The 15,500-nt window shown below is 42.8% G+C and overlaps 1 protein-coding gene across 1 annotated transcript; it reads right to left on the reverse strand.

Annotated features, from left to right (window-relative positions):
* Positions 1 to 684: 684 nt before the first annotated feature.
* On the reverse strand, positions 685 to 15,446 carry tsnax (translin-associated factor X). Its single transcript, XM_042305792.1, has 8 exons — positions 15,305 to 15,446; positions 12,398 to 12,493; positions 9,782 to 9,896; positions 8,016 to 8,146; positions 5,979 to 6,088; positions 1,873 to 2,031; positions 1,469 to 1,534; positions 685 to 1,367 (listed from the first exon to the last, which is right to left on the reverse strand). The coding sequence occupies exons 1-8, from the start codon at positions 15,318 to 15,320 to the stop codon at positions 1,209 to 1,211; spliced, it is 852 nt and encodes a 283-aa protein (XP_042161726.1). The 5' UTR covers positions 15,321 to 15,446; the 3' UTR covers positions 685 to 1,208.
* Positions 15,447 to 15,500: the final 54 nt, after the last annotated feature.

The following is a 15,500-nucleotide window of genomic DNA, read 5'->3' on the forward strand; positions in this document are numbered from 1 at the left end:
TAGATTATCAGACAGGTGTAGTCTACTTTAGATCATCAGACAGGTGTAGTCTACTTTAGATTATCAGACAGGTGTAGTCTACTTTAGATTATCAGACAAGTGTAAAGGCTACTTTAGATAATCAGACAGGTGTAAAGGCTACTTTAGATAATCAGACAGGTGTAAAGTCTACTTTAGATAATCAGACAGGTGTAAAGGCTACATTAGATTATCAGACAGGTGTAAAGGCTACTTTAGAATATCAGACAGGTGTAGTCTACTTTGGATTACCAGACAGGTGTAGTCTACTTTAGATTATCAGACAGGTGTAGTCTACTTTAGATTATCAGACAGGTGTAGTCTACTTTAGACTCCCAGACAGGTGTAGTCTACTTTAGATTATCAGACAGGTGTAGTCTACTTTAGATTACCAGACAGGTGTAGTCTACTTTAGATTATCAGACAGGTGTAGCCTACTTTAGACTCCCAGACAGGTGTAGTCTACTTTAGATTATCAGACAGGTGTAGTCTACTTTAGATTATCAGACAGGTGTAGTCTACTTTAGATTATCAGACAGGTGTAGTCTACTTTAGATTATCAGACAGGTGTAGTCTACTTTAGATTATCAGACAGGTGTAGTCTACTTTAGATAGTGATAGAGGAGAGACCCAGCCTCACACACAATAATGCCTGAGAGTGTCATCTTCACAACACTTTTTGAACTTTATTGAAAAATACTAAATTAAGAGTGACATTTTACATGCTATATCTTGACGACCTTCAGATTGGGATTGACCGTTTGGCACAGCAGAGATTGTGACGACACTGATCAGATTCAGAACAAACAGCAATGAACAATGTTTGAATGAAACAACAGTTGACACCAAATACCATAACAAACGCATTATCCAGACCAACATCAGATGTCACCACAGAACAATAACAAACCAGAGTATAACGTTGTGGAACTTTCAGATAGAAATGTACTTGTAGAACAAGTACATGTAGAACAAACATGCCTCTTGAACATCTAGAAAAAGGAATCATCACATCTTTATAGATTTCTATCTGCAAAGTTCCACAACATTTTGCCTATTGAACATGACCCTGACTGCATAACAGGGCTCAGGGTGAAGTTTCCCCTAGGTACAGACCACGCCCATCATTTAACCCTACCCCTTTCCAGATCATTACACCCCACCTCCACCATTAAACCCCACCCCCATCGCTAGGCCATTCCTTCGTCCTGGTCCATCATGGCTGTCCTGCTGGAGAAGACGTCAGCCAGCATGTGTTTGGGGATCTCTGACCCCCGCACCTTCAGGGTATAGCAGGCATCCTCCACCTTGGACAGACTCTGTCTCAGCGTGTGGAGCTTCTTACTGACCTGGGATAGATCAATTCATTAAATTAGCCAATCAATCAATCACAAAATGTACTGCCCCAGCCACCCACACACAGACATAGAGTGAGCAGCTTCTTACTGACCTCATAAGGACCAGTGTTACCGATGTAGGAGAAACCATCGTGGATCTGACGCAGGAACATGGACACCTGGGATAGAGCAATCAAATGGATTTATAAAGCACTTTCTACATGAGGAGTTGTCACAGTGTTTTACAGTGACAACAATATCTAGATTCAGTCTGTCTGTCAGTCAGCCTTTTTACATCAGTAGTTGTCTGTGTTTTTACATCAGTAGTTGTCTGTGTTTTTACAGTGACGAGGCTTACAAAAGTCTGGTAACTTTACCAAAATTCCCAGAAATCCTTCTTGGATTATTCCTGGATTTCCTGCTTATTCCCTCCTGAGTCTGGGAATACTCTAACAGAAATTTCTGAAAAAAAAAAAAAAAAAATGCAACCCTAACACAGATACAGGAATATGCTGACCTGGAAGGGTGTGTCCATGTCCCCGTTCCCCACGCTACTGATACACATCCTCATCAGCTCACCTGTCAGGTCGGCCACGCCCAACAGGTAGTCTGTAGGGGTCACCTGAAAGGTCAGCACTTGGGGGGTTCCCATTGGCTGCTGGCCCTCTGGGGTGTCCTATAGGTCAGAGGTGAGTCACGGTTAGTTAGTGACTATACTTTCACATTCCTTATCATTATTCTGTCAGTAGTACCACGCAGTCTGTCATCCCTGAGGAACACTATGATACACTGACTGACTGTAGAGAGGAAAGAGCAAGCAGCAGATCATCTTGATATTGACAAACTTGGCTAAATACACAATAATTTGGCTAAATACACAATAACTTGGCTAAATACACAATAACTTGGCTAAATACAAAATAACTTGGCTATATACACAATAACTTGACTAAATACACAATAACTTGGCTAAATACACAATAACTTGGCTACATACACAATAACTTGGCTAAATACACAATAACTTGGCTAAATGCACAACAACTTGGGCTCCCAAGTGGCACAGCGGTCTAAGGCACTCCATCTCAGTGCTTGAGTCGTCACTACAGACACCCTGGTTTGATTACAGGCTGTATCACAACCGGCCTTGATTGGGAGTCCCATTGGGCAGCGCACAATTGACCCAACGTCGTCCGGGTTGGGCCAGTGTAGGCCGTCTTTGTCAATAAGAATTTGTTCTTAACAGACTTGCTAAGTTAAATAAAGGTAAAATATATAATAAACATTTATTTTTTTATTTTTTAAATATACACAATAACTTGGCTATATACACAATAATGATTTTTAATAATGAAAAAAAAAGAAGGACAATCCAAAACATACAATATACTTGCAGTGAAGCCGCTCAACAACTACACCACACCAGTCATCCAACAGACTCCCATTCAGAGTGACACACAGAAGCATCCAGGGTCAATGCCCTGCTCAAGGGCATGTTGACCGATCTCCCACCAGGCCAAAAAACGTGAACCCGAACCCTCCAAGATCCCCCCCACAGTTCCCCAATAGCTGTCCCTCAACCTTTTGAGACCCCTTCCACAGTCCCCCTCCCCCAAGAAGAAAAACAAAAAATACAATCAATTCCACTCCCCACCCCACAATGCACCAACAACCAAGAGAATAATAAAATAAAGAGAAAAGAAAGACAGAAGAAAACAGCAAACAACAATGCAAAAAAAATAGAAAATGTAAAAAATAGATTTAAAACAAAGGACAACAAAAATCATAACAGAAATGCCAACTGTATATGTTTGTGTGCATGTCTGGCACGATTACATGTATGTGTGTGTTCTTGTATGTGTTATTTGAATGAGAGTTTTTATTTTTTTTATTTGACCTTTATTTAACCAGGTAGGCAAGTTGAGAACAAGTTCTCATTTACAACTGCGACCTGGCCAAGATAAAGCAAAGCAGTTCGACAGAAACAACAACACAGAGTTACACATGGAATAAACAAACATACAGTCAATAACACAGTAGAAAAATCTATATACAGCGTGTGCAAATGTAGAAGAGTAGGGAGGTAAGGCAATAAATAGGAGGCAAAATAATTACAATTTAGCATTAACACTGGAGTGATAGATGTGTTGATGATGTGCAAGTAGAGATATTGGGGTGCAAAAGAGCAAGAGGATAAATAACAATATGGGGATGAGGTAGTTGGGTATATTTACAGATTGGTTGTGTACAGTGTGAGCTGCTCTGACAGCTGGTGCTTAAAGTTAAAGAGGGAGATATAAGACACCAGCTTCAGTGATTTTTGCAATTCGTTCCAGTCATTGGCAGCAGAGAACTGGAAGGAAAGGCGGCAAAAGGGGGAGTTGGCTTTGGGGATGACCAGTAAAATATACCTGCTGGAGCACGTGCTACGGGTGGGTGCTGCTATGGTGACCAGTGAGCTGAGATAAGGCGGGGCTTTACCTAGCAGAGACTTGTAGATGACCTGGAGCCAGTGGGTTTGGCGACGAGTATGAAGCGAGGGCCAGCCAACGAGATCATACAGGTCGCAGTGGTGGGTAGTAAATCAAATCAAATCAAATTTTATTTGTCACATACACATGGTTAGCAGATGTTAATGCGAGTGTAGCGAAATGCTTGTGCTTCTAGTTCCGACAATGCAGTAATAACGAACAAGTAATCTAACTAACAATTCCAAAAAACTACTGTCTTATACACAGTGTAAGGGGAGCGACATCATTGATATATACAGAGAAAAGAGTCTGCCCGAGAATTGAACCCTGTGGCACCCCCATAGAAACTGCCAGAGGTCCAGACAACAGGCCCTCTGATTTGATACACTGAACTCTGTCTGAGAAGTAGTTGGTGAACCAAGCGATGCAGTCATTTGAGAAACCAAGGCTGTTGAGTCTGCCAATAATTTCACATTGTCCATAAGCTTGAGTTCATTTGCACACAAAAAATCATACAATGATGGAAAGACCTGTTGTCCTTGTTAATGGAGACAAAGAAGAGCTCCAACTTCTTAATCATAGCCCCAATTGTGTCCCGCACATTGAATATAGTTGTGGAGAGTCCCTGTAATCCTAGATTCAGATCATTCAGGTGATAAAAAACATCACCCAGATAGGCCAGTCGTGTGAGAAACTCGTCATCATTCAAGCGGTCAGACAAGTGAACATTATGGTCAGTATAGAGAACTTTAAGCTCATCTCTCAATTCAATAAAACGTGTCAATATTTTGCCCCTTGATAACCAGCGCTCTTCTGTATGTTGTAAAAGCGTTACATGGTCACTGCCCGTATCATTGCATGATGTAGAAAATACACAAGAGTTCAGGGGCCTTACTGAAACAAAGTTAACCATTTTCACTGGTGTCCAAAACATCTTTCAAGCTGTCAGGCATTCCTTTGGCAGCAAGAGCCTCTCAGTGGATGCTGCAGTGTACCCAAATGGCGTCGGGAGCAACTGCTTGCACGCATGTTACCATTCCACTATGTCTCCCTGTCATGGCTTTTGCACCATCAGGTCAGATACCAACACATCTTGACCACCAAAGTCCATTTGATGTCACAAAGCTGTCCAGTACTTTATAAATACCCTCTCCTGTTGTCCTGGTTTCCAGTGGTTTGCAAAAGAGGATGTCTTCCTTAATTGACCCCCCATAATGTAACGGACATATACCAGGAGCTGTCCCAGGCCCGCCACGTCTGTTGACTCATCCAGCTGTAACGCATATAATTCACTGGCTTGTATGTGAAGCAGTAATTGTTTCAAAACATCTCCTGCCATGTCATTGATGCATCGTAAAACAGTGATGTTTGATGAAGGGATTGTCTGTATAGTTTTTTTTAGCCTTTTCCCCCAGCATTGTCCCAGCCATATCTGCGGCAGCAGGAAGAATGAAGTCCTCCACAATAGTATGGGGCTTGCCTGTCCTAGCCACTCGGTAGCTCACCATATAAGACGCTTCTAGCCCCTTCTTATTAATGGTATCTGTTGCTTTTATACATGTCTTACTACTCAAAAGTCGTGTTAATTCTCACTCCAAAAAACTTCTGTGACTTATTTGTCAAATTGTCATGTTTATTTTCTAAATGTCTGCGTAAGAGTGACGGTTTCCCGCGAGAGAGTAACGGTTAATGTGACTGGATGTTCATTATTTGACAAGGCTACTCGTAATTGACATTGTGTTGTTATTTCTCTGAGCACTAGATGGTTTTATTTGTTTTGGGCTACTCAGGCGAGAAAAAAAACTCACCCAAATGTATAGCCTCATTGGAAAATATAAATAAACTGTTTGAATTTGTATCTTATTTTAAAGAAAACCCCTTGAGTGTTCTAAAACTATTGACCTGTAGTGCATCTCCACCAGAAGGACATTAGTTATACAGTTATCATAATTAACAAATCTGGGTTGACCGTTGGCAGTAATGTGTCAACCATATCCAGACACTATATCAGGTTCTTGGTATGCAGCTAGCATACTATGATTCATTATAATGTTCATGGTTCTTCCATGTCTGTTACTCAATGATATAAGGGTCAACTTATATCAAGAATTGTGATATGATCCAGTCCACCTTTAGTGTAGCATGTTTATACCTCAGGCTCCTTGACGAAGACCAGCTTGGTGTTAATCTCCTCCAGGCTGATGAGAGTACGATGTCTGATGAAGTGATGGAACGACACAGCCTCCACGTACTCCTGGATACCTGAGGGAGGGAGGGAGGGAGGGAGGGAACAATGATCATTGACTACATAACATGTATCCACCTGAACACGCCCACTGACTCATGACTGTCCATCCCTGGCTAAACTAAACAGAATATGACATCAAAAGGTTCTAGAGTCTAAAGCCAGCAGGCCTCTAAACAGGAACTACAACATGATCATTAACCTTGGAACAGAACCGTTACCAGAACCACAGAGGAATGACATGATGAATAACATCAAACGATACCTGAAGGAAAGGCTGAGGGAAGCCCATTGGAACGAGCTGAGAGGGGAAACGATACCTGAAGGAAAGGCTGAGGGAAGCCCATTGGAACGAGCTGAGAGGGGAAACGATACCTGAAGGAAAGGCTGAGGGAAGCCCATTGGAACGAGCTGAGAGGGGAAACGATACCTGAAGGAAAGTCTGAGGGAAGCCCATTGGAACGAGCTGAGAGGGGAAACGATACCTGAAGGAAAGTCTGAGGGAAGCCCATTGGAACGAGCTGAGAGGGGAAACGATACCTGAAGGAAAGTCTGAGGGAAGCCCATTGGAACGAGCTGAGAGGGGAAACGAGGGAAGCCCATTGGAACCTGAGAGGGGAAACGGAAGGAAAGGCTGAGGGAAGCCCATTGGAACGAGCTGAGAGGGGAAACGATACCTGAAGGAAAGGCTGAGGGAAGCCCATTGGAACGAGCTGAGAGGGGAAACGATACCTGAAGGAAAGTCTTCTGTCCCTAGTTATAAACAAGTTATCATCAAATAGGCATTGATTAAATGTTCAATATCCTCACCCACGTGGAAATTCTATAAGAGTAATATATATATATGCCAATTATGTGATGATCCGACCGCATTCTGTCCCCTATCAACACTTATTTTCCACTTCTGGCAGTGGGAATGACATAGGAAAGTAGTCAAGATGGCTTGAATGAGCCTCCACCATGTATATCTAGTATCAGCTACATTTATGCCTTTACTAGACTATGGGGATATTTTATATATGAATGCTTCCGCTCAGTGTTTGAGATCAATTGACACCCTTTACCATGGTACTTTGATATTTATTTTAAACTGCAAAACCCTTACGCACCACTGCACTTTGTATACCAGGGTTGGCTGGCCTTCTCTAGTCACTCGTAGGCTCAGTCACTGGTATACTTTTATTTTCAAAGCCATTTTTGGTTTACTACCTTTTATTTGTGCATTTTTATTGTTGTTCAGAAATGTGGTGGGTACTCCTTCCATCGTTTGGAACGCTGGACTTTATCACTGATGAATGATCTAACTGTTCCAAATGTCCTGTTTTATAACTTGAATTTGTTTTTTACCAGATTAAAAGGGCTTTTTTTGTATGTGCTCTGCGCCAAAAATAGATTTTAAATCGTCTTGGAACTCACAGGATAATAAACCTCCCTATATCCACTAGCTCCAATATATCCATGACATTTGTGATTTCCTTTAAGTGCCTGAGGGTGATAGTTTGTAGTGTGATTTCCTTCACAGTCCATTGAGTTATTTAAAACCGTATTTTAATCTCCCACCATAATAATAGAGTATTGATGGTAGGTTTCATAAATAATTATATACACTGCCGGTCAAATATATTTTAGTGATTGTAGTGGGTGTGTCTATATCATATTGTAGTGGGTGTGTCTATATCATATTGTAGTGGGTGTGTCTATATCATATTGTAGTGGGTGTGTCTATATCATATTGTAGTGGGTGTGTCTATATCATATTGTAGTGGGTGTGTCTATATCATATTGTAGTGGGTGTGTCTATTTCATATTATAGTGCGTGTGTCTATATCATATTGAGTCTGGTCTTCATTCACAAAATCAGGAGGTTAACTGGAAACCGGAGGACTGCGTGTCCTGCCGTTGTATCCTCTGTGTCTGTCCGTCCGTCCGTCCGTCCGTCCGTACCTGGTGTGAAGGCTCTATGGAACTGGTGGAGGTCCTCTCCTCTGAGCTCCTCAGCAATCATTCTGATGTTTAGTCTCACTCCATCCAGCTTCAGATCAGCTTCTGTGAGGACCTCCTCCACGTCTGGGACACTGCAGGGACAATACATTCACATCAGGCTAGTCCATCTACTGTTAGGACAATACATTCACACAATAATTTTGCACGCCCAATTTTTCAGTTTTTGATTTGTTAAAAAAGTTTGAAATATCCAATAAATGTCGTTCCACTTCATGATTGTGTCCCAGTTGTTGTTGGTTCTTCACAAAAAAATACAGTTTTATATCTTTATGTTTGAAGCCTGAAATGTGGCAAAAGGTCGCAAAGTTCAAGGGGGCCGAATACTTTCGCAAGGCACTGTAAATACTGGTTATCAGATGTTATTGGTCACATGGCACTGTAAATACACATGGTTTATCAGATGTTTATTGGTCACATGGTTAGCAGATGTTAATGGTCACATACACATGGTTAGCAGATGTTAATGGTCACATGGTTATCAGATGTTATTGGTCACATGGTTATCAGATGTTATTGGTCACATGGTTATCAGATGTTATTGGTCACATGGTTATCAGATGTTATTGGTCACATGGTTATCAGATGTTAATGGTCACATGGTTAGCAGATGTTATTGGTCACATGGTTATCAGATGTTATTGGTCACATACACATGGTTAGCAGATGTTAATGGTCACATACACATGGTTAGCAGATGTTAATGGTCACATGGTTATCAGATGTTATTGGTCACGTACACATGGTTAGCAGATGTTAATGCGAGTGTAGCGAAATGCTTGTGCTTCTAGTTCCGACAATGCAGTAATAACCAACAAGTAATCTAACTAACAATTCCAAAACTACTGTCTTATACACACAAGTGTAAGGGGATAAAGAATATGTACATAAAGATATATGAATGAGTGATGGTACAGAGCAGCATAGGCAAGATGCAGTAGATGATATCGAGTACAGTATATACATATGAGATGAGTATGTAAACCAAGTGGCATAGTTAAAGTGGCTAGTGATACATGTATTACATAAAGAAATGCTTGTGCTTCTAGTTCCCGACTGTGCAGTAATATCTAACAAGTAACCTAACAATTTCACAACAACTATCTTATACACACAAGTGTAAAGGAATGAATAAGAATATGTACATATAAATATATGGATGAGCGATGGCCGAACGTCATAGGCAAGATGCAGTAGATGGTATAGAATACAGTATATACATATGAGAGGAGTAATGTAGGGTATGTAAAAAGTATATTGTTCAAACAATGGCATAGTTTAAAGTGGCTAGTGATACATTTATTACATCCAATTTTTACATTATTAAAGTGGCTAGAGATTTGAGTCAGTGTGTTGGCAGCAGCCACTCAATGTTAGTGGTGGCTATTTAACAGTCTGATGGCCTTGAGATAGAAGCTGTTAACCACTTATTAGACTCACTTTCAATGAGAATGATAGATCTGTAACTCACATTTCTACGTGCATTTGGTCAGGTCACCAAAACAGCAACACATTGCAGCTTTAATCAATGCATCCACAAACATTTATTAGAAAAATAAACCTAGATTCTATTTAACACTGCATTTGAAAACCATTAGAAGTGGCCAACTATATGAGATTCCTTTTTTTCTTCCGCCTTGCTGCTGAGGACCCCCTTAAGGACCCTTAAGGACCCTGGCAGACCACATTTTGTAGTTCAGACAATTTACCTGGTGACTCTGTGCAGTAGAAATATTGTCCTCTTGCTTTCAATGGTGATGTCTCTGCTGAGTTTGACCAGGCGCTCATGCTTGTCATGTTTGGTGTCTAGCTCCTGCTGGAACACTGGCATGGAAGAAATATCTGATTAGTAGTCGATATAAGAATATTTTGAAGGTAAATACACAACGCAGAGGATGAGAGAGGACAAAAAACTAGAGAACTAATGGTCAATAGGGATTGGCCATTGTACTGCAAGGACTTCTGATTGGTCAACCCAAGGCTAGGGTGGGGGGTTATAAATGGCATCATGTTCCTTAGTTCTGTGGAAAAAAGCTGAGGAGAGGGGTGACTGAATATCTACCTCCCAGCATAACATTTATGATTTGTCCTCTCTGAATAAACCTAATTTTCTCCCCCTGATTTGCTTTGGGGATTGTGTTACTGAAGAATAACAGAAACTGCTAACTGCTACATCTCTCTCTCTACCTACCACAACTATAATGTTATGATTAGTAGGCTGCATCTCTCTACCTACCACAACTATAATGTTATGATTAGTAGGCTGCATCTCTCTCTCTACCTACCACAACTATAATGTTATGATTAGTAGGCTGAATTTCTCTCTCTACCTACCACAACTATAATGTTATGATTAGTAGTGAAGAGAGAGGGGAGGTGAAGAGGGGTAGAAAGAGGAGGTGAAGAGGGGGAGGGGGAAGGCGTGAAGAAGGAGGAGGGGGAAGGCATGAAGAAGGAGGTGGAAGGAGTGAAGAGGGGGAGAAGGAGGAGGTGAAGAGGGGGAGGTGAAGAGGGGGAGGTGAAGAGAGAGGTGAAGAGAGAGGTGAAGAGGGGGAGGTGAAGAGAGTGGAGGTGAAGAGAGAGGAGATGAAGAGGGGGAGGTGAAGAGAGAGGAGGTGAAGGGGAGAAGGAGGAGGTGAAGAGGGATGAGGTGAAGAGGGGGAGGTGAAGAGAGAGGAGGTGAAGAGGGGGAGGTGAAGGGGGGAGAAGGAGGAGGTGAAGAGGGGGAGGTGAAGAGAGAGGAGGTGAAGAGGGGGAGGTAAAGAGAGAGGAGGTGAAGAGAGAGGAGGTGAAGAGAGAGGTGAAGAGGGGGAGGTGAAGAAAGAGGAGGTGAAGAGGGGGAGGTGAAGAGGTAGGAGATGAAGAGAGGAGGTGAAGAGGGGGAGGTGAAGAGGTAGGAGGTGAAGAGGGGAGGTGAAGAGGGGGAAGGAGGAGGTGAAGAGGGGGAGGTGAAGAGAGAGGAGGTGAAGAGGGGGAGGTGAAGAGAGAGGGGGTGAAGAGAGAGGAGGTGAAGAGAGAGGTGAAGAGGGGGAGGTGAAGAAAGAGGAGGTGAAGAGGGGGAGGTGAAGAGGGGGAAGGAGTGAAGAGGGAGGAGGTGAAGAGGGGGAGGTGAAGAGGGGGAAGGAGTGAAGAGGGAGGAGGTGAAGAGGGGGAGGTGAAGAGAGAGGTGAAGAGAGAGGTGAAGAGGGGGAGGTGAAGAGAGAGGAGGTGAAGAGGGGGAGGTGAAGAGAGAGGGGTGAAGAGAGAGGAGGTGAAGAGAGAGGTGAAGAGGGGGAGGTGAAGAAAGAGGAGGTGAAGAGGGGGAGGTGAAGAGGGGGAAGGAGTGAAGAGGGAGGAGGTGAAGAGGGGGAGGTGAAGAGGGGGAAGGAGTGAAGAGGGAGGAGGTGAAGAGGGGGAGGTGAAGAGAGAGGTGAAGAGAGAGGTGAAGAGGGGGAGGTGAAGAGAGAGGAGGTGAAGAGAGAGGAGATGAAGAGGGGGAGGTGAAGAGAGAGGAGGTGAAGAGGTAGGAGGTGAAGAGGGGGAGGTGAAGAGGGGGAAGGAGTGAAGAGGGAGGAGGTGAAGAGGGGGAGGTGAAGAGAGAGGAGGTGAAGAGAGAGGAGGTGGAGAGAGAGGAGGTGAAGAGGGGGAGGTGAAGAGAGAGGAGGTGAAGAGGGGGAGGTGAAGAGGTAGGAGGTGAAGAGGGGGAGGTGAAGAGAGGAGGTGAAGAGAGAGGTGAAGAGAGGGAGATGAAGAGGGGGAGGTGAAGAGAGAGGTGAAGGGGGAGAAGGAGGAGGTGAAGAGGGAGGAGGTGAAGAGGGGGAGGTGAAGAGAGAGGAGGTGAAGAGGGGGAGGTGAAGGGGGAGAAGGAGGAGGTGAAGAGGGAGGTGAAGAGGGGGAGGTGAAGAGAGAGGAGGTGAAGAGAGAGGTGAAGAGAGAGGATGTGAAGAGGGGGAGGTGAAGAGGGAGGAGGTGAAGAGAGAGGAGGTGAAGAGGGGGAGGTGAAGAGAAGAGGTGAAGAGAGGGGAGGTGAAGAGGGGGGGAGGTGAAGAGGGGGAGGTGAAGAGAGGAGGTGAAGAGGGGGAGGTGAAGAGGGGGAGGTGAAGAGAGAGTAGGTGAAGAGGGGGGAGGTGAAGAGGGGGTGAAGAGGGGGAGGTGAAGAGGGGGTGAAGAGGGAGGAGTTGAAGAGAGAGGAGGTGAAGAGGGGGAGGTGAAGAGGGGGAGGTGAAGAGAGAGGAGGTGAAGAGGGGGAGGTGAAGAGGGAGGAGGTGAAGAGGGGGGGGAGAAGGAGGAGTGTACTCTGGGCTGAATGTAAATTCAGGTACCACAGAAAATGATCTAGTAGATACCTTTGAATGCAGCCATCACAGGTGATGTCAGGTTAGCTCCTGTGTCGCGGTCATCTGTTTTCTGACTTGTCTTCATCCTCCGAGGATACCCTTCACCTGAGGAGGGGCGGCAGGTAGCCTAGTGGTTAGAGTGCACTGGTCTAGTAACCGAAAGGTTGCAAGATCAAAACCCCGAGCTGACAAGGTACAAATCTGTAGTTCTGCTCCTGAACAGGCAGTAAACCCACTGTTCCTAGGCCGTCATTGAAAATAATAACTTGTTCTTAACTGACTTGCCTAGTTAAATAAAAATACATAAAAAAGGAGACAGGGAGATTACAAATCAAATCAAAATCAAATTTTATTTGTCACATACACATGGTTAGCAGATGTTAATGCGAGTGTAGCGAAATGCTTGTGCTTCTAGTTCCGACAATGCAGTAATAACCAACAAGTAATCTAACCTAACAATTCCACAACTACTACCTTATACACACAAGTGTAAAGGGATAAAGAATATGTACATAAAGATATATGAATGAGTGATGGTACAGAACGGCATAGGCAAGATGCAGTAGATGGTATCGAGTACAGTATATACAGTGGGGCAAAAAAAGTATTTAGTCAGCCACCAATTGTGCAAGTTCTCCCACTTAAAAAGATGAGAGAGGCCTGTAATTTTCATCATAGGTACACTTCAACTATGACAGACAAAATGAGAAAAAAAATCCAGAAAATCACATTGTAGGATTTTTAATGAATTTATTTGCAATTTATTTTATTTTGTCTGTCATAGTTGAAGTGTATCTATGATGAAAATTACAGGCCTCTCTCATCTTTTTAAGTGGGAGAACTTGCACAATTGGTGGCTGACTAAATACTTTTTTGCCCCACTGTAATTTGGAATTTTTGTCTGCGTTGTCGTGACCGCTATTTCCGGTGGATTCCTGGGCATAACGGATATAAAAAATATCTTTATGGAACAAAAGGAACATTTGCTGTCTAACTGGGAGTCTCGTGAGTGAAAACATCCAAAGATCATCAAAGGTAAACGGTTCATTTGATTGCTTTTCTGATTTTCGTGACCAAGCTTCCTGATGCTAAATGGAAATAATGCTATGCTATCGATACGCTTGTATTGCTTTCGCTGTAAAGCATAATTTCAAAATCTGAGACGACAAGGTGATTAACAAAAGGCTAAGCTGTGTTTCAAAATATTTCACTTGTGATTTCATGAATATGAATATTTTCTAGTAATATTTTTTGACTGTGCTATTCGGGAGGGGTAGTTCTAAGAGGTTTTAAATGCAAGTAAAACTAAATGCATGCTCTTCAATCGATCGCTACCAGCACCTGCCCGCCCGTCCAGCATCACTATTCTGGATGGTTCTGACTTAGAATATGTGGACATCTACAAATACCTAGGTGTCTGATTAGACTGTAAACTCTCCTTCCAGACTCACATTAAGCATCTCCAATCCAAAATTAAATCTAGAATCGTCTTCCTATTTCGCAGCAAAGCCTCTTTCACTCATGCTGCCAAACATACCCTCGTAAAACTGATTATACTACCGATCCTTGACTTCGGTGATGTCATTTACAAAATAGCCCCCAACACTTCTCAGCAAATTGGATGCAGTCTATCACAGTGCCATCCATTTTGTCACCAAAGCCCCATATACTACCCACCACTGCGACCTGTATGCTCTCGTTGGCTGGCCCTTGTTTCATACTCGTCGCCAAACCCACTGGAACCAGGTCATCTATAAGTCTATGCTAGGTAAAGCCCTGCCTTATCTCAGCTCACTGGTCACCATAGCAGCATCCACCCGTAGCACACGCTCCAGCAGGTATATCTCACTGGTCATCCCCAAAGCCAATTTCTCCTTTGGCCACCTTTCCTTCCAGTTCTCTGCTGCCAATGACTGGAACGAACTGCAAAAATCACTGAAGCTGGAGACTCACATCTCCCTCACTAGCTTTTGATTTTTTTTGCTGCTTTTGCACCCCAGTATCTCTACTTGCACATTCATCTTCTGCACATCTATCACTCCAGTGTTTAATTGCTAAATTGTAATTATTTCGTCACTATGGCCTATTTTTTGCCTTTCTTCCCTTATCTTACCTCATTTGCACACACTGTACATAGACTTTTCTATTGTGTTATTGACTTGTTCTCAACTTGCCTACCTGGTTAAATAAAGGTGAAATAAACATGTACAAATTAAATTCCCATGGAAAGTTTCCGCCTCTGAATATTCCCCAAACTGTGCAACCCTAGGTATGATAAAACATTTATTTTTACTGCTCTAATTACATTGGTAACCAGTTTATAATAGCAATAAGGCACCTTGGGGGTTTGTGGCATATAAGGACCATATATAATACCACGGCTACGGGCTGTATCCAGGCACTTCGCATTGCGTCCTGCTGAAGAACAGCCCTTAGCCGTGGTATATTGGCCATATACCACACCTCCTTGGTCCTTATTACTTAAAAATACCACAGCTTTCAGCCAATCAGAATTCAGGGTTCAAACCACTAGGTTTATAATTTACATTATAAACGGTATTACAAAACATTTATTTTTACTGGTTTAATTACGTTGATAACCAGTTTATATTAGCAATAAGGCACCTCGGTAGTTTGTTGTATTTGACCAATATTCCACGGCTAAGGGCTGTATCCAGGCACTCCGCGTTGCGTCATGCGTAAGAAAGTATATTGTCCATCTACCACACCCCATTGGGGCTTATTGCAGAAATATAGCGAGGCTTTATGGAACAAACGTGATTAGCTAGATATGTGAATTCCACATGTGGAGCTGCATTGATGCGAAATTAGGAGTCCGCAGTTTTCTCCTTTTATCAAATCCAGAGCATTGCGACTTTACACATCATACATCATGTTAATAATGAATTTGATTACCTTCCCGCTTGCTCATAACTTCTATATAATCGTATTATCGTACAGGAATGTTCTTATTTTACAGTTACCTAGCTAGCAGCATTTGATTACAACCTGAAGTGACTGTTTATTTGTGATTGTGTGCAAGTTGAAGAAGCATGATACCCATGTAAATCGCCTTAACCATTAGAGTTATTTTGATTCATCAAATATATTT

This window comes from Oncorhynchus tshawytscha, linkage group LG25 (genome assembly GCF_018296145.1).
Source record: "Oncorhynchus tshawytscha isolate Ot180627B linkage group LG25, Otsh_v2.0, whole genome shotgun sequence".
Lineage (NCBI taxonomy): Eukaryota > Metazoa > Chordata > Actinopteri > Salmoniformes > Salmonidae > Oncorhynchus > Oncorhynchus tshawytscha.

Bases quoted from the DNA above. Each gene is read 5' to 3' on its own strand.
- tsnax (XM_042305792.1), bottom strand. The intron at 9,897-12,397 runs GTATCTACTAGA...CTTCCATGCCAG, and splicing joins TGTGATGGCTGCATTCAAAG to TGTTCCAGCAGGAGCTAGAC. The intron at 6,089-8,015 runs GTACGGACGGAC...TCCCTCCCTCAG, and splicing joins CCATAGAGCCTTCACACCAG to GTATCCAGGAGTACGTGGAG.